Here is a 22470-nt window from a genome sequence, read left to right as displayed (position 1 = left end):
TTTGCATCTCTTTTACTGAAGTAAGGATGGCAACAATTTGTCACTTGCTAAGTCTCAAACAAGTGCTGGTAGTGATCCTCAAATGTGATCCCCAAGGTTTATTTTATTTTCTCCAATAAGTATAAAAGCTTGGCTTTGAAGTGAAATAGCATTGAAAATACTATAAATCTTCATTTTATTAACTTTAAAGATGGAAAAATTAAGAAATTAAGGCTTTGAATGAGCATAGTAGTAGCAGAGGTAGAATTAGGATTTCATAACCTGAAGTCTTATTTTGTTTTCTCATCATTAATTTGCAATGGTATTGCCATACACACCATAGATATGTTATAAATTATATATATAATATATATATATGATATATATATGAGTTCTTTATTTTAAGGGGAGACCTGGGAAGGAGTTTTTAATAGTATGTAGACACTTTGCATGATTGGTCAGTCAAAGGGCGGAATGTTTCTTGTTCCTTGTTGCTTTTGCCAATCACATGAAGGGAGCATAGGACTATGTACAATGAAGGAAGAAAATGTATTCAAAGAAATTAGCTATTTGGAGTCCTAGGACTCAGAGTTTTCTGGAATTTCATCCTCAGTACCTGAGACCTGACTAAATCACACATACAGTATTTATCCAGCTTCTAATACTGGATTCTAATGCTCTTCTACACAAGATAGAAGGAGAAATGCTGAATTAGGAGACCAAGGTTTCTCAGCAAATCAAAAAAATTTTTTTTTCCTCTCTGGCATAGGAGAATATGAGGTTCTGTTTTAGTGTTTTTAACTTAATTTTTTTATCCTTAAGTTGTGTTTATGTAAGATAAGTTAAAGTCAGCATTTCTCCTTTCCAGAAAGTGTCCACATACCTCTGCTCTGTAAATAGTGTGAATAACAAAAACCTAAGCAATTACTGAGTGGTCATAATCACATAGGAACTGGAGACTTACAAATGCAATGTAATTGTCACTTTTCTCCTCTTAATTAAGCAAATTAAGCCAATTGGTGCTTAGTTTATCCCTTTCCCCTCCCCCTCCCCAAGCTAAAAGGAACACCATGACTCTTCAGGATACAGGTTATATTGAATGAAAACACTGTTTTTTTAACTTCTTGATACCCCTGTTAACTTTCTACAGTTCTCTCTTGTTGAATTAAAATAGCTTACAGACTGTTTCATAATAATGTACCATTTATGGTTAATCTGACTTCCCAGTCTCTCACTTGCAGGCATGACTGGGTGGTAGGTATTCCTAAGCCTTCTCCAAATATTGCCTCTATTCCACTGTCTGTCGTCTTCTGTAATTCAGGTTAAACATATATTAGGCCTTCTCATTCTACCCTTTATGTCATTTTCTGAACATTTTGCCTCTCTATGCCACTTTTAAATTTTTTCTCACCTATTTTTCATTTTACTCATTCTCTTTTCATCTATGTCTCATTTGCTATCAAACCTGTCAACTGAGCTTTTAATCTCAGTTGCTTTAATGTTCAGTTCTAGAATTCTATTTGATACTTTTTCAAATATGTCACTTTTTACACTATCCTGTTCTCTAAAGATATTTTCTGACTTGTGTTTTATTTCTCTAAATATAGTAAGTATTTATTGATTATTCCAATATTTGAAGTCTTTGAGTCTGTTTCTGTTGTCTGTTGTATCTGCTGGTTTTTGCTTATGAATTTTTCCTCCTTATGTACCAAGTTATCTTTGACCATGAGCAGTAAATTATACTTGAAGGGCTTAGGATGAAATATCTTTCTCCAGAGAGGTATTTTTGTGTGTGTGTCTGCAGGTGCATATGGGCATTCCAGCCTGGGACCATCTTAATCCAAATTCAAGACATGAGGTTCCCTGGATACCTAGGTGATTAAACCCAGACTTCAAGTCAAGTCACTCTGAGGGATTTACTTTTAACTTGAGGCTGTAGCACTTCAGGCTCCCTGCTTTAGTGTGGAGAGATTATCAGACACTCCTCCTCTCCCCCAACCCCACTCCCCAGCACACACACACAGGCCTTGGGTTTGTCTTCTGTCTCCTCCTTGAGAGGTAACTAGAAACACAATTTCTCAACTATTTCTTCTGGATTAACAAAAATGCCTTCATGGTGGAGGTTTTGGGGAAGATGGAGTAAGAAGCACTAGGAATCTGTCTCACCACCTAGACAACAATCACAGTGGCACAATCTCTCTGATGAAACTGTCTTGAAACTCTGGAGTCTGTTGAAGGCTTACAACTTCCAGGAAAGGATTGGGCAATTTGGGTCAATTTAAACTTTTAGTTTGGCAGCAGCTACCCATCTCCTACCCCCCAGCCCATGGCAGGTAGCCCTGCATGTATTTCTAGAGCAGCTTGCACACAGCTTGTGGGAGCCAGGGTGGACAAGAAGGACCGTGTTGTCCAAACATTAGGGTCTGTGTTCTGATTGCTGATTGCTGCTTCTGATCACAGAGGCAGGCATCTCCCTGCATTGTTGCAAGCCCCTCCCTCTCCGGCTGAAGCAATGTCGTTGGGATTGAGAGGCCCAATGCCCTTCCCTCCTTCTTCATTTTTCTCTTTTTCCCCTTTGGGAGCCAGATATTAAAGACTAGGACATTCATGGGGCTTCCCTGGTGGCATAGTGGTTAAGAATCCGCCTGCCAATGCAGGGGACATGGGTTTGTGCCCTGGTCCAGGAAGATCCCACATGCCGTGGAGCAACTTAGCCCGTGTGCCACAACTACTGAGCCTGCACTCTAGAGCCTGCAAGCCACAACTACTGGAGCCCACATGCCTAGAGCCTGTGCTCCACAACAAGAGAAGCCACCAAAATGAGAAGCCTATGCACCACAAGGAAGAGTAGCCCCTGCTCACCGCAACTAGAGAATGCCCACGTGCAGCAACAAAGAACCAACACAGCCAAAAAAAAAAAGACTAGGACATTAAAAAAAAAAACTGCGTATATGGAGGAAATTAGACAGTCACCATGAATGCCCAAGGAATGGCACAGGCTCAGAAAAGACCTGAGAAGACCTTAAGTTTACACCTCAGGCTGATCCTCAAAGAACTAAAAGAAGACATGGAGTAAGTCAAGAAAACTATGTATGAACAAAATGGAAATATCAATAAAAAGATAGAAAACCTAAAAAGAAACCAAAAAAATTCTAGAGCTGCAAAGTACAATAACTGAAATGAAAATTCATTAGAGAGATTCAAAGGTAGATTTGAATAGGCAGAAGAAAAAAAATCAGTGACCTTGAAGATAGGGCAATTGAAATTATTTAGTCTGAGGAACAGAAAGAAAAAAGTTTAAAGAAAAGTGAACAGAGCCTAAGGGACCTGTGGGATACCATCAAGTGAACCAACATATGCATAACCACATGAAAAGATGCTCAAGATTGCTAATCAGTAGGGAAATGCAAATCAAAAACACAATGAGATATCACCTAACATCCATTAGGATGGCTACTATCAAAAAAAAAACAAAAAAAAAAACAACAGAAAATAACAATTTTTGACACGGACGTGGAGAAATTGAAACACGCACTGTTAGTGGAAAGGTAAAATGGAATAGCCATTGTGGAAAACAGTATAGCAGTTCCTCAAAAATTCAAAATACAATTACCATATGATCCAGCAATTCTACTTCTGGGTATATACTTCTGGGTATATAAGAATTCAAAGTAGGATCTCAAAGAGATATTTGTACACCATGTTCTCATAGCATTATTCATAATAGCTAAAACGTGGAAGCAACCCAAGTGTCATTAACAGATTAATGGATAAACAAAATGTGGTATATACATACAATGGAATATTATTCAGCTTCAAAAAGGAAATTCTGACATATCCTACAACATTGTTGAATCTTGAAGACATTATGCTTAGTTGAATAAATCAGTCACAAAAGGACAAATACTGTATGATTCCACCAGGTACCTTGAGTAATCAAAATCAGAGAGACAAAAAGTAGAATGACGGTTGCCAGGGGCAGGGGTAGGGAGGGAAATGGAGAGTTCCTGTTTAATGAGTATAGAGTTTCAGTTTTGCAAGATAAAAAGATTTCTGGAGATGAATGATGGTGATGATTGAACAATATGAATGTACTTCACTCTACAGTTAGAAATGGTTAAAAAAAAAAAGACATGGTTAAGATGGTAAATTTTATGTTATGTTATAACACAATTTAAAATCTTTATCAGTTTAAAAAAAAAAGCCTTCAGGGCAGAAGTAGCTTTGGATGCTGGGTTTACTTTTCTGGGTTCTTGCTTTCCGATTTTGGCCACTCACTTTTTTGTTAGTTCTTAAATGTTTCCTATATTTCATCCAGCTTTTTAAATTGTGAAGAGGTTGATTTGAATAACCTAGCACATCATTACCAAAAGCAGAAGTCCCCTCATTAATCCATTTCAAAATTTTCTATCTGTTTACTTTGTGCCTTATACTTTCTTTCCTCCCATTATCCAAGGTAAGACAAATTTCCAAGGTTCTGTAAATTACTACATTTATATTTAATGTCCAATACTACTTAGTTTTATTATTAACACTTGAATTAAGATCCTAGGAAAGGACCAAGAAGTTGTTGGAACTGCAAACATTATTCACTCTGGATAAGCTAATTAGAGTTCTCAAATTATAGGTCATTTGAAGTTGGAAAGGACCTTTGGGAGTGATTTAGTCCAGCCCCTTCATTTACAGATAAAGAAATTAAGGTCTAGAAAAGTTAAATAGCTAGTGGCAGAATTAGAAAGTAGAATCATATCCTCTTGGTTGCTAGTCCCCTCTTTCCACTACTAATTTAGTAAAGGGTTATTTCAGAAAAATATTATTAAATTTCATGCAATTGGTACTTAGATAATACAATATTTACATGTGGATGATGAAAAGAGGGCAACCTAAGAAATTTTTCAGACCAGAATTTACCCCAAATTGAGTAAAAGGGCCATGGACAAGTTTGAGGAATTCTTAACTAAAGGGAAAGTTATTGCAGTTTTTCTCAGAGCCATATGTCACCATGCACTACGAATTTCCAAGAGTGATGCAAAATGAAGCCATTTCCCCCAGACAGTCTTTGGTCTAGATTGCACAGAACACATTTTGAGAACTGATATTTTAGACTCTCATAATTTTTTTACACAGACAGAACTTGTTTTACCTACTCAAAAATGAAAGTAAATTTATTAAAATATTCACTTTTAAAGACAATTAATATTTTTCTAGGGATTCTACCTAATCAGTTCTATAAGTTAGTTATCTGTTGATTGTTTTATGTGTATAAAGCTATTTTTAAAATTCAGCTTTGCCAGATCAGCAAAGGATAATCAGGTCAATATCAATAAAAGGATTATAAAGATAGAGCCCTCTAAAGCAAACACTTAAGATTTCTTTTGCCCAGAGAATAAATACTACAGAGACATGGAGTCAATTTCTTTTATCTTAGGTAAAATTTTCACTTCTATTGAAAAGTAAAAAAATATTTTTCTAGCTTGACCTGGTAACACTTGAAAAGTGGATAACACCATCCATTTGGATCTTTCAATGCCTAACTGTACTTTGAGTGTGACAGATATTTAGCCATCAGTGAAAATATCAAACCATTTTTTAATTTATTAAAGCTTATGTTACTATTTATAGGCCTTTTCATGATTTTTTTTGTTATAAACTGGAAAATATAATTACATTTATGCTAAGAGCTTACATGGAATTTTGAAAAGTGGAAAAGTCGTCAACTTGTGATCCAAAAACAAGAAATCCTAACTGAGCGTAAGCAAAGAATATTATAAAAAACATGATGGCAAATCCTACTATGTCTTTGATACAGCGGGACAAGGTTGATGACAGCTGAGACATTGTCTTATTAAAGCTTATGAATTTGAATATCTGAAAAAGAACAAAGGTAATTGAAATAGGAGAATATTAAAGATTATAATGACTTAGAGTAAATTAATTTCAGAAGAAATCTGCTTGAAATTAAAAGAGATACTTCATGACAGTCGGGGTGTTTGAGGATTCGCTGGCAATCATTACAAATCCAAACTACTTTAAAAATTACTGTATAAAAAAAATTACTGTATAGTTAAGAATATCCTTTTGTTGTTTCATAACTTTGTAGTTTAAGTTCCCATTTTATTATCTAATATAATAAAATATATCTTATCTGTTATATCTGATAAAATATAAATACCTTTATCCATGCAAAGAAGATGGTTATGGCAATTATATTGTTGTAATAAATGTGCCAGTATGCAAGAAAATAGAAGTCTGAATATTTTTCAGTACTTTTTAACAGTTGTCCAAGCAAGAGAAAAATTTGTATATTACAGTATGTGTTGAAGAAAACGGCCACAAAACACAACTAAATGGGAAAATGAGAAGGGTTAAATTAGAGATTACCTCTAAATCTCCTGCAGCCTATGAATAAACACATGAAAAAGTTCATCAAAAGTTCAACAAAAAGGTAGGGAGAGATAAGACAGGCTTTTACATAAATGAAAGTAAGCCTCAATTTATAGAAGTTTAAGGTAGCATAATTATCATAAAAGTAGCAAAATACTGGCTGCCTGGCTATCCTAATCTATATGACTTTTTGTTTCTTTGAGTCATAAAACACAAATGAATAAAATGATTATATAATTCTGACTAGACTGTAAAAGTTTCTGCTCCATATAACTACATGATACCTAAGAGTTTAATATTTTTCACTATGTAACACTACAAGAAAAAATTTTTTACAGCTCCACAAAAAATAAACCCCTTTAGAGCTTTTTAACAGCTCTTTTAGAAGAGAATTTTAGAACAGATAATCTTAGATATCAGAGTTTTCTGTCATGAAAATTTTCCTTTGATTTCTCTTCCCTAAAATACTCAGTTAAACATTTAATGCTATGCCCTATGTTAAGCATTATTGTGGTTACCGGAGAGGTAGATGGCATACTTTCTGAGAAACTTTCAATTTGGTTTTGAGAAACAAATATATATATATACTGGATTGGCTATAACTAAGGGCCAATAAGAGTGAAAGATCAGGTTGTATAAGCCAGAATATTTGTTCATTGTTCCTAAAACCAAGCTCTTACGATTTGTTCTGCCCTACCCACCCCTCTATGTTTATTTTAGTATTTTCCAGTGATAAGAACTGGCAGTCTTCGGAGTTTCTTCAAGGATCATTTCCCCAATCCTGGTGGCATCCTCTGTGACTACAAGCTACGCTCTGGCTGCTCAAACCTTATCCCCCCTTCAGTATTCTGCCTAGGCTTGTCTTTTGCCTATTCTTTAAAAATTCAGTGTAAAGAGGAAAGCAGATTTAGGCAACATACAAGAGTACATTTTAAAGGACCTTGCCCTAAAGAATCATTATTTTCAACACGAGGCCCTGAGAGGAATACATTTTTTTGAGTGGGAGTAGGGAGACCTCCTGTGCCCACTAAATCATAATACGTATGGAGTCACTTATTCCTCTAGGTTTATGCTAGTCCTGCCAAGGACCAAATCAGAGAGAAGAAAAAAGATTTCTCCCTTTTGGAGGCACACCATTAGTATGTACTATGACAGTTCATTTTATGACTGATACTTACAGCTTTTAAAATAAGTCCCGGATGAGGGAGGTGCTTTTTACACCTCTCTCATTGGTGGGTTCAGATGTGATTCCCTTCAACCATATCTGTGAATATACACTTACCACCAAAAGTAGTAATTCTAGCCAGTTCCAACTACTTTTGAAATAGGCAGATTTAAATTCTTTTATTTTTTGGACTTCTTGTGTTGTGAAGACAATAAGAAAAATACAAAATGTGACTTCACAGGAAGCAATAAAATAATCATAGTAGCTAACATATCTAAGGAGCTTCACAGAGTAAAACTGCCATGAAGTAAGTATTCCTCCAGTTGCAGGGAATTCTGCCACCAATCTGTAAAATGAGGTTTGTGAAAGTCACTGCATTTCAAGGATTTATATTTCAGTACCTAACGCGATTGAAATTTCTAGTCAGTGATGTTGTGTACTTTAATCAGTTATTTTGTACAAAATATGTTTTCTCAGGGTTATGGGCTCAATTCATTACTTTTTTTTTTTTTAACATCTTTATTGGAGTGTAATTGCTTTACAATGTTGTGTTAGTTTCTGCTGTATAAAAAAGTGAATCAGCTATACATATACATATTTCCCCATATCCCCCTTCCTCTTGCGTCTCCCTCCCACCCTCCCTATCCCACCCCTCTAGGTGGTCACAAAGCACCGAGCTGACCTCCCTGTGCTATGCGGCTGCTTCCCACTAGCTATCTAGTTTACATTTGGTAGTGTATATATGTCCATGGCAGTCTCTCACTTCGTCCCAGCTTACCCTTCCCCCTCCCCATGTCCTCAAGTCCATTCTCTACGTCTGCGTCCATTCCTGTCCTGCCCCTAGGTTCTTCAGAACAATTTTTTTTTTTTTTTTTTAGATTCCATATATATGTGTCAGCATATGGTATTTGTTTTTCTCTTTCTGACTTACTTCACTCTGTATGACAGACTCTAGGTCCATCTACCTCAATTGAATTGAATAATTCAATTTCGTTTCTTTTTATGGCTGAGTAATATTCCATTGTATATATGTGCCACATCTTCTTTATCCATTTGTCTGTCAATGGACAGTTAGGTTGCTTCCATGTCCTGGCTATTTTAAATAGAGCTGCAATGAACATTGTGGTACATGACTCTTTTTGAATTATGGTTTTCTCAGGGTATATGCCCAGTAGTGGAATTGCTGGGTCATATGGTAGTTCTATTTTTAGTTTTTTAAGGAATTTCCATACTGTTCTCCATAGTGGCTGTATCAATTTACATTCCCATCAACAGTGCAAGAGGGTTCCCCTTTCTCCACACCCTCTCCAGCATTTATTGTTTGTAGATTTTTGATGATGGCCATTCTGACTGGTGTGAGGTGATACCTCATTGTAGTTTTGATTTGCGTTTCTCTAATGATTAGTGATGTTGAGTATCCTTTCATGTGTTTGTTGGCAATCTGTGTATCTTCTTTGGAGAAATGTCTATTTAGGTCTTCTGCCCATTTTTGGATTGGGTTTTTGTTTTTTTGATATCGAGCTGCATGAACTGCTTGTAAATTTTGGAGATTAATCCTTTGTCAGTTGCTTCATTTGCAAATATTTTCTCCCATTCTGAGGGTTCTCTTTTCATCTTGTTTATGTTTTCCTTTGCTGTGCAAAAGGTTTTAAGCTTCATTAGGTCCCATTTATTTATTTTTGTTCTTATTTCCTTCTAACAGGTGGGTCAAAAAGGATCATGCTGTGATTTATGTCATAGAGTGTTCTGCCTATGTTTTCCTCTAAGAGTTTTACAGTGTCTGGCCTTACATTTAGGTCTCGAATCCATTTTGAGTTTATTTTTGTGTATGGTGTTAAGGAGTGTTCTAATTTCATTCTTTTACATGTAGCTGTCCAGTTTTGCCAGCACCAATATTGAAGAGGCTGTCTTTTCTCCATTGTATATTCTTTGCTCCTTTATCAAAATAAGGTGACCATATGTGTGTGGGTTTATTTCTGGGCTTTCTATCCAGTTGCATTGATCTATATTTCTGTTTTTGTGCCAGTACCATACTGTCTTGATTACTGTAGCTTTGTAGTATAGTCTGAAGTCCAGGAGCCTGATTCCTCCAGCTCCGTTTTTCTTTCTCAAGATTGCTTTGGCTATTCAGGGTCTTTTGTGTTTCCATACAAATTGTGAAATTTTTTGTTCTAGTTCTGTGAAAATGCCATTGGTAGTTTGATAGGGATTGCATTGAGTCTGTAGATTACTTTGGGTAGTATAGTCATTTTCACAGTGTTGATTCTTCCAATCCAAGAACATGGTATATCTCTCCATCTATTTGTATCATCTTTAATTTCTTTCATCAGTGTCTTATAGTTTTCTGCATACAGGTCTTTTGTCTCCTTAGGTAGGTTTATTCCTAGGTACTTTATTCTTTTTGTTGCAATGGTAAATGGGAGTGTTGCCTTAATTTCTCTTTCAGATTTTTCATCATTAGTGTATAGGAATGCAAGATATTTCTGTGCATTAATTTTGTATCCTGCTACTTTGCGAAATTCGTTGATTAGCTCTAGTAGTTTTCTGGTAGCATCTTTAGGATTCTCTATGTGTAGTATCATGTCATCTGCAAACAGTGACAGCTTTATTTCTTCTTTTCTGTTTTGGATTCCTTTTATTTCTTTTTCTTCTCTGATTGCTATGGCTAAAACTTCCAAAGCTATGTTGAATAATAGTGGTGAGAGTGGACATCCTTGTCTGGTTCCTGATCTTAGAGGAAATGGTTTCAGTTTTTCACCATTGAGAACGATGTTGGCTGTGGGTTTGTCATATATGGCCTTTATTATGTTGAGGTAAGTTCCCTCTATGCCTACTTTCTGGACAGTTTTTATCATAAAGGGGTGTTGATTTTGTTGAAAGCTTTTTCTGCATTTATTGAGATGATCATATGGTTTTTCTCCTTCAATTTGTTAATATGGTTTATCACATTGATTGATTTGCATATATTGAAGAATCCTTGCATTCCTGGGATAAACCACACTTGATCATGGTGTATGATCCTTTAATATGCTGTTGGATTCTGTTTGCTATTATTTTGTTGAGGATTTTTGCATCTATGTTCATCAGTGATATTGGCTTGTAGTTTTCTTTCTTTGTGACATCTTTGTCTGGTTTTGGTATTAGGGTGATAGTGGCCTTGTAGAATGAGTTTGGGAGTGCTCCTCTCTCTGCTGTATTTTGGAAGAGTGTGAGAAAGATAGGTGTTAGCTCTTCTCTAAGTGTTTGATAGAATTCGCCTGTGAATCAATCTGGTCCTGGGCTTTTGTTTGTTGGAAGATTTTTAATCACAGTCTGATTTTCAGTGCTTGTGATTGGTCTGTGCATGTTTTCTATTTCTTCCTGGTTCAGTCTCAGAGGTTGTGCTTTTCTAAGAATTTGTCCTTTTCTTCCAGGTTGTCCATTTTATTGGCATATAGTTGCTGTAGTAATCTCTCATGAGCCTTTGTATTTCTGCAGTGTCAGTTGTTACTTCTCCTATTTCATTTCTAATTCTATTGATTTGAGTCTTCTCCCTTTTTTTCTTGATGAGTCTGGCTAATGGTTTATCAATTTTGTTTATCTTCTCAAAGAACCAGTTTTTAGTTTTATTGATCTTTGCTATTGTTCCCTTCATTTCTTTTTCATTTATTTCTGATCTGATCTTTATGATTTCTTTCCTCTGCTAACTTTGGGGTTTTTTGTTGTTGTTGTTGTTCTTTCTCTAATTGCTTTAGGTGTAAGGTTAGGTTGTTTCTTTGAGATGTTTCTTGTTTCTTGAGGTAGGGTTGTATTGTTATAAACTTCCCTCTTAGAACTGCTTTTGCTGCATCCCATAGGTTTTGGGTCGTCGTGTTTTCATTGTCATTTGTTTCTTTTTATTTTTTTATTTCCTCTTTGATTTCTTCAGTGATCTCTTGGTTATTAAATAGTGTATTGTTTATCCTCCATGTGTTTGTATTTTTTACAGATTTTTTTCCTGTAATTGATATCTAGTCTCATAGCATTGTGGTCAGAAAAGATACTTGATACGATTTCAATTTTCTTAAATTTACCAAGGGTTGATTTGTGCCCCAAGGTATGATCTATCCTGGAGAATGTCCCATGATCCCTTGAGAAGAAAATGTATCCTGTTGTTTTTGGATGGAATGTCCTATAAATATCAATTAAGTCTGTCTTGTTTAATGTATCATTCAAAGCTTGTATTTCCTTATTTATTTTCATTTTGGATGGTCTGTCCATAGGTGAAAGTGGGGTGTTAAAGTCCCCTACTATGATTGTGTTACTGTTAATTTCCCCTTTTATGGCTGTTAGCATTTGCGTTATGTATTGACATGCTCTTATGTTGGGTGCATAAAGATTTACAATTGTTATATCTTCTTCTTGGCTTGATCCCTTGATCATTATGTAGTGTCCTTCTTTGTCTCTTGTAATAGTCTTTATTTTATTTTATTTATTTATTTTTTTAAATTTTTTAAAAATTATTTATTTATTATGTTTATTTTTGGCTGTGTTGGGTCTTCGTTTCTGTGTGAGGGCTTTCTCCAGTTGCGGCGAGTGGGGGCCACTCTTCATCGCGGTGCGCGGGCCTCTCACTATCGCGGCCTCTCTTGTTGCAGAGCAGAGGCTCCAGACGCTCAGGCTCAGTAGTTGTGGCTCACAGGCCCAGTTGCTCCGCGGCATGTGGGATCTTCCCAGACCAGGGCTCGAACCCGTGTCCCCTGCATTGGCAGGCAGATTCTCAACCACTGTGCCACCAGGGAAGCCCATAGTCTTTATTTTAAAGTCTATTTTGTCTGATATGAGAATTGCTACTTCAGCTTTTTTTGGATTTCCATTCGCATGGAATATCTTTTTCCATCCCCTCACCTTCAGTCTGTATGTGTCTCTAGGTCTGATGTGGGTCTCTTGTAGACAGCATATATATGGGTCTTGTTTTTGTATCCATTCAGCCAGTCTATATCTTTTGGTTGGAGCATTTAATCCATTTACATTTAAGGTAGTTATTGATATGTATGTTCCTATTACCATTTTCTTAATTGTTTTGTTTTGTTATTGTAGGTCTTTTCCTTCTCTTGTGTTTCTTGCCTAGAGAAATTCCTTTAGCATTTGTTGTAAAGCTGGTTTGGTGATGCTGAATTCTCTTAGTTTTTGCTTGTCTGTAAAGGTTTTAATTTCTTTGTTGAATCTGAATGAGATCCTTGCTGGGTAGAGTAATCTTGGTTGTAGGTTTTTCCCTTTCATCACTTTAAATATGTCCTGCCACTCCCTTCTGGCTTGCAGAGTTTCTGCTGAAAGATCAGCTGTTAACCTTATGGGGATTCCCTTGTATGTTACTTTTCCCTTGCTGCTTTTAATATTTTTTCTTTGTATTTAATTTTTGATGTTTTGATTAGTATGTGTCTTGGCATGTTTCTCCTTGGATTTATCCTGTATGGGACTCTCTCTGCTTCCTGGACCTGATTGACTATTTCCTTTCCCATATTAGGGAAGTTTTCAACTATAATCTCTTCAAATATTTTCTCAGTTCCTTTCTTTTTCTCTTCTTCTTCTGGGACCCCTATAATTTGAATGTTGACGCATTTAATGTTGTCCCAGAGGTCTTTGAGACTGTCCTCAGTTCTTTTCATTCTTTTTTCTTTATTCTGCTCTGCGGTAGTTATTTCCACTATTTTATCTTCCAGGTCACTTATCCGTTCTGCCTCATTCTGCTATTCATTCCTTCTGGAGAATTTTTAATTTCAGTTATTGTGTTGTTCATCATTGTTTATTTGCTCGTTAGTTCTTCTAGGTCCTTGTTAAACGTTTCTTGTATGTTCTCCATTCTATTTCCAAGATTTTGGATCATCTTTACTATCATCACTCTGAATTCTTTTTCAGGTAGACTGCTATTCTTCATTTGTTAGGTCTGGTGGGTTTTTGCCTTGCTCCTTCATCTGCTGTGTGTTTCTCTGTCTTCTCATTTTGCTTAACTTACTGTGTTTGGGGTCTCCTTTTCGCAGGATGCAAGTTCGTAGTTCCCGTTGTTTTTGGTGTCTGTCCCTAGTGGTTAAGGTTGTTTCAGTGGGTTGTGTAGGCTTCCTGGTGGAGGGGACTGGTGCCTGTGTTCTGGTGGATGAGGCTAGATCTTGTCTTTCTAGTGGGCAGGACCGTGTCTGGTGGTGTGTTTTGGGGTGTCTGTGACCTTATTATATTTTAGGCAGCCTCTTTGTTAATGGGTGGGGTTGTGTTCCTGTCTTGCTAGTTGTTTGGCATAGGGTGTCCAGCACTATAGCTTGCTGGTTGTTGAGTGGAGCTGGGTCTTAGCATTGAGATGGAGATCTCTGGGAGGGCTTTTGCCGTTTGAGATTACACGGAGCCAGGAGGTCTCTGGTGGACCAATGTCCTGAACTCGGCTCTTCCACCTCAGAGGCACAGGCCTGACACCTGGCTGGAGCACCATGACCCTGTCAGCCACACACCATATGTTCTTTTAAGAGCACTCTTAAGTAACATCCTGATTGTGTGCGGTACAACTTTACTTTCGAACTGAGAGTTGTGGTGGATGGGATTTTTGCCTTCCCCAGATGGTTGAAGGTTACGATTTTTGTTTTTGGAAACCCCACCACCTCCTTATTTCTATTATTATTTTTGCAAGAAAAGTATAAAGGGGGTTGGAGTGGAGGTGAGATTTGTGATCGGGAAAGCCTTGGACGCCCTCCTCTCCGTCTTCTGCCTCTCTCTCTCTGATTAGTTCCTATTCAGCAGCAGATTGAAGCAGGAGATGATTCTTCTCAAGGTTTGTTCAGCAGCTTCACTTCTAGGTGAAGGCTTCGTGAACCAAGTGACGTCAACAAACGAGGCTTCTCTCTCTCTCCTCTCTCTAACAATGAAAGTTGCTCTAATGGAATTCTGTTCTGCCAAAGGAAAATATTGCAAATCTACTTCTAGTCTTCACCCTTTGAAATCCATCTACCATGCTCTTCGGAAGTGCAAACTAGTCCATGTGAAAATATCACATGGAGTTCCTCAGCATCCATCAGTATCAACCACTCAACTTGTGAGTGGATGAGCCTTCAGATGATCACAGACCCAGTCTTCAAGTCTCCCAGCTGAGAACTCAGACACACAAAACTAGTTTCAACCTAGGTGCCAAAGAGCCCTAGCCCCCCAACTCCTGCCTGCGCCTCTGGGAGCCGGTGCCCTTGGCGTGATGTCACTTCCTCCATTACTTCTTTTTTAATGCTCCACTTTTTTTTGGTACTCTGAAAATTCCCAGTGGTCAAAGACCAATGTAAATGAGAAAGAAAGATGAGATTTTTAGCTAGACATTCATTTTACTCTGTGTTTTGATTGCTCATTCATAACTGGGATACTAATTTATCCCTACAGGAGAACAAGATGATGTTCAAGAACATGCTATACAGTTAGTTACTGTTATTAGTCAGGACTCCCCCCCAAAATACATAATTTTTTATTATTTCAGAGGAGGGAAATACACTCTCCCCCTTTAGCTTATCAGAGATACTTCTTGCTTCTAAATGTCAAGATAACATATTTTACTAAAGCAAATGTTTTCTGTTTAACTTTAGGCACTGGATGTTGGATACAAAGATCTATATGCAAATAGAAATATAAAAATTAATTCCAATACTAAATATAAAAAGATTTTGAGGCGGTTCACTGTATTTCTAGTGTTCTCCAGAACTGCAGATAATTAAGAATTGACAGTAATTTAAGGAACCAGCATCTCTATCACAATGCCATGATGTAATTATTCCTACGTAAAGATATTAGCAAATCTTATTGGTACTGGAATAAGGTGCGGCCCAAAAAGCAAAAAACCACCAAAACCAAGAACAAAACAACCAGTTAACAAATAGAAAACAGGAATTTGTTTTTTCACCTTGCATATAGTATGTGTGCAATGTTGGGTAAGTGAGTGAAGTGAAAGAAACTCAGTATTTTGATCTGAAGTGTAGACTAGTAAACAAAAAGCAAAAAATGATGAGTATTCAGTTTAGTTTGCCAGATATGTGTACAAAGGGAAAATAAGTGGATAAGGTCTTAGTGTAAGCAGTATGCTCCCATACAACTACTGATTAGATATACTACCAGTTAAAAGTCTCAAAATCTGCTGAAGTTTCTAAGAAATAACATTTTAAAAGGTAACATAGATGGGACTTCGCTGGTGGTCCAGTGGGTAAGACTCTGCGCTCCCAATGCAGGGGGCCTGGGTTCGATCCCTGGTGGCGGAACTAGATCCCACATGCATGCTGCAACTAAGGAGTCTGCATGCCACAACTAAGACCCAGCAGAGCCAAATAAATAAATAAATATGAAAAAAAATTAAAGGTAACATAGAATAAGCACAAAACCTAGAGACAGAAAATATGGACTTAATCTAGTATTACAAGGAGTTCTTCATATGACTTTAAGCCAATTACCCCACTGTTTCTACTCTTATTTAGGACATAGAAGTGATTTGTATTCTTCACTTTATCCCTACCAGGACTATCGGAAAGGGTGAATAATGTTGGTAAGAAGCTGATTCCCTGAAAGAAAATACTTTAACATAAAAGGTAAAATGTCCATTAGCTGCTGATGGTAATTCATTTGTTTTCATTTTTACAAATTTTAAAGGCCATGATTATGTTTCACCATCACTGTTGCACAGGGGAAAAATTCCCCTATCAGAGTAAATGCCAATTCCATATTCCAGAGTAAAAATGTAAGACTCATAAGAAAAAAGTGGCTCACTGAGACTTAGTGGACACTATTGTTTGCCTGTCTAGCGTTCATTATCCCATTCCTCCTTTCTAACAGAACCCTAATTGTATCAGGCATTCACCCATTCTCAGATCCCTTAGAAGAAGCCAATTCCATCCCCAGGCAGATTCAATCACAGTAATCCTATTTGCTTTGACAGTGTTTGATTCTAGAACCCAGGCCTAAGCCAAATAGCATGGTCCAGGTTAGGCAGATTACCTAAGGTAATCAGACCTACAGAAATAATTTTTTCTCTTTGGTTGGTTCTCTGTCCTCCTCCTTGTGAGAGGGGATGTCTGTCATCTTCTTCTCGGGTCCAACAGGTTAGCCCAGGCATGTCCTTCTCATGCAATAGCAGAAGTGCAAGAGAGCAAGTTTTAATTTACAAACCCTTTTCAAGCTTCTGCTTGTATCATATCTGCTGGCATTCCATTGACCAAAGAAAGTCACCTGGTTGAACCCAGTATCAAGTTCTCGGGCAGTGCACCCTGCCCTGGGTGACAGGGCACTGCAAATTTACATGGCAAAGATGTGAAGAATTGGGGCCATTTTTGCAAATCACCATTGGCTGTAATCATTTCTAGGATGCTGGCTACTGTTATATATTGTTTGAATTTTAAATTGTTCATTCTTGAGACAAAAATGAGTAACTTAATAAAGAAGCTCATTCTGAAAGGAAATCAACAGATTTGAATGATCTGATTTAAAGGAAGAAATCATTAGGACTAAATGTTAGATATGTCCAACTGCAGAATGACAATAAATAAGACTACATATTCTTAAGCAATATAAAACTAACCTATTGTATGTAATTCTCCATGTTCTGGAATATATCCTGAATCAATGAAACAATGAATATGATGTTGCTCTTTCTTCTTTATCATTATTGGAAGAATTACATTATATTTATTTTGGAGCTTATGATTTTAATCTCAGTACAAACATGCACAAACTGGAAACCCTAATGAGGGCTCTGGGTGTCTTTTAAATTCAGTATATTAATAAGAGGTTTTGAGTAACTCACCTGATGATGCAAAACAGATTTACATTAGCATTGTATACTGAAAAATCAATAAAAACAACTCTAGTGCTTCTTGTGATCCAGCTGTTCATTCGAAGATTAATGAACTTGTTTAGGGTTTCAGATTTTGATTTTGATAAAGTGAAAGTATATCCCCCATTTCGGTAGACACCAGTAAATCCCCAATGCCAAGGGGAGTTGATACTAGGAGCAGAGTACTTCCATCTGTTAGATATAAAAAGAATAATGGAGAGATGAGAAAGCCTGACTGAGAAATATCTAAGAATTTAAGTTAACCTTTGGTTCAAAGTAGTAGTTAAAAAAAAAGTAGTACTAAGTTCGTAAGTATTATAGTAATTTTGAAGCAAGATGGTGAGTTAAGGATTAAGCTAAAAGGATTAAGATTGAATATGTTTTCATTTTTTAGTGCTTATTGTGGGCAACACACTGGACTACATACTATGAGAAAAAAATTTTTTTTAAATCCATCTGTTGCCTCAGGGAACTTGAAATCTAGAAAATAATGATGGATTTTTTCTTTAACCTGTTGTCTCTGTTATCTTATGAGATCTTTAGTCTTTGAGTAGGACAAAAATATCCAGGGTTTTGATTCAGAAATATCTGTCTCAGTATGGGGAAAAAGATGCTTCACAGTCTGTGTTTTAATGATCATATACCATTTATAAATGCCCAATAAATAAAAACTTTGTTACAATGTCTATATTGTTATATAGGTATCTTATTTTAATGAAAGTACACAAAGTAAAACCTGTATAACTAAATTTTGTTTCCATTCTTTCTACTTTTAACTTAGTTATGCAGTATCAAAAAGTAAAGCTTTGATTCTTCATTTCAGTCCCTATTCAGTCTCCTAAAACAGATCTGAACAATTATCCAAAGATGCTCTGCTTAAACTTGTTTTTCTGTTAGTAATACCATGTTTGTTTTCAGCAGAGAAGAAAAAAGTGACAACACTAAGATAAAATACTCATTTTTAATGAAAATTCCATAGTTGTATGTTTGAGCATTTTCCATATGATTGTTAAACTGAAACAAGAACATTTATTACACCAACCCTCTCCTACTTCCAATTTTTTATACTGGTTTTAATTAATGAACATTACATTTTAGAAAGAAAAACAAGCACAAATTGATTCTTATTTTGGTTGTCAGGAAATGACATGTATTAAAATTCTAAATCCATAATGTTAATTTTGGTATTTAAATTATTTGTAGTTGTTATGAAAATTTGGAATATTAGAATACCTAACAGATTAGTCTTGAGATCAAATTTAAATGTGTAATTAATAGTTGACTTACCTTGTAATTTTTCATTGAAAGGGAAATAGTGTGTAGTACTGTTATAATAGTATAATATTTAAGAGAATGTGTCACCATACTTATGAATTTATTAGGTTTATAAGAATTATACAAGCATTTTGTTGCCCTCAAGAACACCCAAAAGTCATAGAAAGAAAAAATAAGTCAACAAAACCCACAAAGCAATGATCAATCCTAGGGGTACAGAGGTAGTTGTTCAAGAAAGGAAATGTAATCACTGTTCATATTTATAAAATAAACATCGACTAATGATTAACAAAAATTACGGTATAACTACAGGCTAAGAGGAACAGGAAGTGTGTATGTGGAGGGAGTGGCATAAGAGGGATATATGACAGACACTTTCCATGATAGAGACAATAGATATATAAAACTATAGAATCAAGTAATAGTATAAGCATATTACTCAGAAATAGGAAGTATATACAAGAAGAAACAACTAAAAGTGGCTGCTTCTGGAGTGGGAATTATGAGTAGGAAAGGGTGGACTTTGTAAATATTTCATCACTTTGATAAATATCAAATTTTAAAAAAGATATATTTTTTGCCTCTATGATTTTCGTATGACCTTAAAAGCAATGACACCAACAGCTTCTGTGTTAAGGGGAGGTAGTGACAGTGGCTTTGGGCTTTTACATTTTCAATATGAAGTGTAGACGTGAGTCTATACTAGCATTAGCCTCAGCCACTTTGGAGAACAATGGCCATAAGATCTTTGGCAGGTATCATCAGATGCAGTGTCTGTAAAACATAACTGCCCCTTTTCAACATTGGCAACAATAGAAGATATCACTGAAGTAAGCCAGAGTGAGAAAGCAACAGAGTACACCAAAGACACTCCCTAGGGATCCCAAGAAGCATTTGGAATGTGTTTGAGGGCATCTTGCCAGAGCCAGAAAAGCTGATTGAGTTTTGTAAAAGCAAAAATGGGCACTTTGCCCTGTGTCCAATATGACTTAGCACTTCATTTACCACAGTTGGAAAAAAAAACACTTTACATCCGTTGGTAAACAAAAAAATAACAGGTTTACTCTTCCTTTTCTAAACACTGCATCTCGGAGTCTTCCTTTGATACTATTACTGAAACAGTCTCCTTACCTGCCAGGCCCCTGTTGGTATTATTTGGAAAATAAATATGTTTTCACAATTGTTTGAAGATACAATGGTAACTGCTAGAAAAAGTTACGTGTAATTTTATACTACTTACTCAGTATCGTATTTAAGGCCAAAATCAGACAGATCTTCATTTTCAGAAGTGTATTTGTCATAACATTCATTCATCAAGGACTGAAAGGATGAATGGACCTTGCACGTGTTGTTGCGGACTTTTAGTTGACGGACTCTGGGGACTCCTAAAAGTATGTTCTCATAGTAGATGCGACTGCTGTTCTTTAAGTCATACAAATTCTTGTTATTGTACCATGAGTCCCAGTACAGGCCTTCCAAAAGGGGTCCTTCCATAAACTTCATATAGAAAAATAAATGTTATGGGAAAAATATTTCATGTCAAGTGTATAACAGAATCTACATTCATAATGTTATCCATAAGAATACAAAAATCAGTGATTTTAGCCAAGCCACCATTAATAATGGTAATGGTAAATGATGATGTTGATGATGATAACGAAAATGGTTAACATTTCCTGAGTACTTACTATGTACTGCTCTAAGCTCTTTACAGGTATTAACTCATTTAGTTCCATAACCCTTCTTCTCCGAGGGGTATACTGAAAACTCTCCCCCAGTACATGAGTATCAGGACTGGTCATAGCCACAATTCATGACTTCACCTCGAAGTTATCTGTGTCCCCCCCTTTCCCCTCCAACTCTGGCGGTGGTGACTGCTTCTGTCTCTGTCCCTATGTGCTCCTTCTAAGAGATCCTAAGCCTAGGGTTCATTTTTTTCTTTCCTGCCTTTGTCTTATTTGCCATTGGCCACATACATACCTCAAGACAGCACAGTAAAAAAGAAGCAGTTGGGCTCCACTTCTTGTCTCAGGGAAAATTTCCTATCATTCTTTCATATTTCACTTGGCCTAAACCAATGACTTCTAATCATCTACCTTATCTCACACTTCTCTCACTCTCAGGAAATGACATTGTCTCCTTGATAAGTTTCAAATTCCTAGCATGGCATTCATGATTAGACCTCTGTTCAATTCATAGTTTGGTCTTTTCCACCTCATCTCCTATATGCCTATAATGCCAAACATAGTTCCACGTGATGAATTCCTTATAGTACATATCGTTTTTTCTTTCTAGCATGGTCTTCTGTTACTCATCCTTTAAAACTCAACTGAATTGTGATCACCTCTGGAAAGCCTTCCTTACCTCTTCCTTGTATGTCCCACTGTTTGTGACATGGGATACCTGAAACTGCTGTTCCCTTAATTGTTCTTTCCTCATAATGTGAACATCTTGCTAAGTTAAGTGTAACAGTAAAAACAAGTCTGTTCCAATGCTAAAGGAATGATACTCTTATGCAATTAAAAACACTATAAAATTATATTTTGTAAATGTACTCTTTATTATATACTGTACATTACTGAAACACACACACAAGAGTATAGGCCTGTATACCAAAATCACATATATTTTAATTTATGGGCAATTTAAGGAACTTTTAACGGTAATTTTCACTGTATACAATTTTAGACTGACTTTGGATCCTAACTCCCACATAAGAAATCTCCTATTTCCCAAATGCAACGATAATGTTAAAAAAATAAATATCACTTTTTTAAAGTTATAAGAACTCTATCACACTGAGAACACAGGTTCTCAATAAACACTTAGTGGTTGATTGATTCTAATAGTTTAAAGAAATGACATTTATTTTTATTCATTCCTTCAATAAGTATGTATCAAGTGCCTACTATGTGTGCCAAGGGCTTGTTTATGCAATGCCTAAAGCTACTTCATCCACAGTCACATGACATCTTACCTTCCAAAAGTCAGGTATGCTGCGAATAGACTTAAAGTTGGTTCTTTCTTCACCATGCACAGATGTGTCCAAAAATAGAGATGACATAACTTTGTTTAAGTAATACATATGTGGGTTTACCATCCCAAAAGTCACTAAGGAGAAGAATTTTTTGTTTAAAAATTTACGTTTAAAAGCTCAATTTTTGTCAGGATTAAAAATGTACTTGTAATTTGTTCTCAATTTTGTTTTGAAAATTCAATTTTATTTTTCTAATTATAAGAGCAATAATAAAAAAACTAAAATAGAAATATACAAAACAGGAAGAAGTTTCCTGTAATCCCACTGCTAGAATTAGGTTTGGCATATATTCTTCAGATTTTTCTAAATGCATACACACTTATAGAGAAAATAACTTTATTTTTATAAAACTGAGATCACATTACACATTACTATTCTGCAAGATGGCTTTTTTTCCAATATTGAGAGTAGGCAACATAATATAGTGAGTAGTTTAGGCTATGAACTTTGAAATCAAACAGATAATGGTTTGAGTCCCACCATAGGGATAATATCTCCTACCTCATAGTTTTGTTATGAGAAGTAAGTGAGATAATTCATGTGGAACATTTAAAACTATGTTTTGGCACATGATAAGATTGAAAAGAACATTAACTAGTATTCTTTCTCACTCTTCCTAGGGGTGGGTGGGTGGGTTTTAGAGCAGGGTATAGACTAAATATGTCTTTTTTTTTTTTTTTGCTAGAAGGCCTTTATTTTTAGAAATAATATATCTTCAACATCATTCCATGGCACACATGAGCCTATGCCATTCTTTAACGTTGCATAGTATTTCACTGTATATACCAAAAATTAAACAAATCCTGTTGGAGATTTGTTTCCAATTTTTCC

The 22470-nt window shown here is 36.0% G+C and overlaps 1 protein-coding gene across 1 annotated transcript in view; it reads right to left on the bottom strand.

Moving 5' to 3' along the window:
* The window catches only part of PKD2L2 (polycystin 2 like 2, transient receptor potential cation channel), a 39536-nt gene that overhangs the window by 15374 nt on the left and 1692 nt on the right, over positions 1–22470 (bottom strand). The window contains exons 3-8 of the mRNA XM_068535943.1: positions 21580–21713; positions 19843–20099; positions 17298–17519; positions 7646–7874; positions 6152–6322; positions 5666–5847 (exon numbers count right to left, since the gene is read on the bottom strand). Of these exons, the coding sequence (XP_068392044.1) occupies positions 5666–5847; positions 6152–6322; positions 7646–7874; positions 17298–17519; positions 19843–20099; positions 21580–21713 (1195 nt within the window). The remainder of the gene's footprint in view (positions 1–5665; positions 5848–6151; positions 6323–7645; positions 7875–17297; positions 17520–19842; positions 20100–21579; positions 21714–22470) is intronic.

The sequence above is a fragment of the Eschrichtius robustus genome, chromosome 2, assembly GCF_028021215.1.
Source record: "Eschrichtius robustus isolate mEscRob2 chromosome 2, mEscRob2.pri, whole genome shotgun sequence".
Taxonomy (NCBI): Eukaryota; Metazoa; Chordata; class Mammalia; order Artiodactyla; family Eschrichtiidae; genus Eschrichtius; species Eschrichtius robustus.
This window is presented reverse-complemented; position numbering and strand designations above follow the sequence as displayed.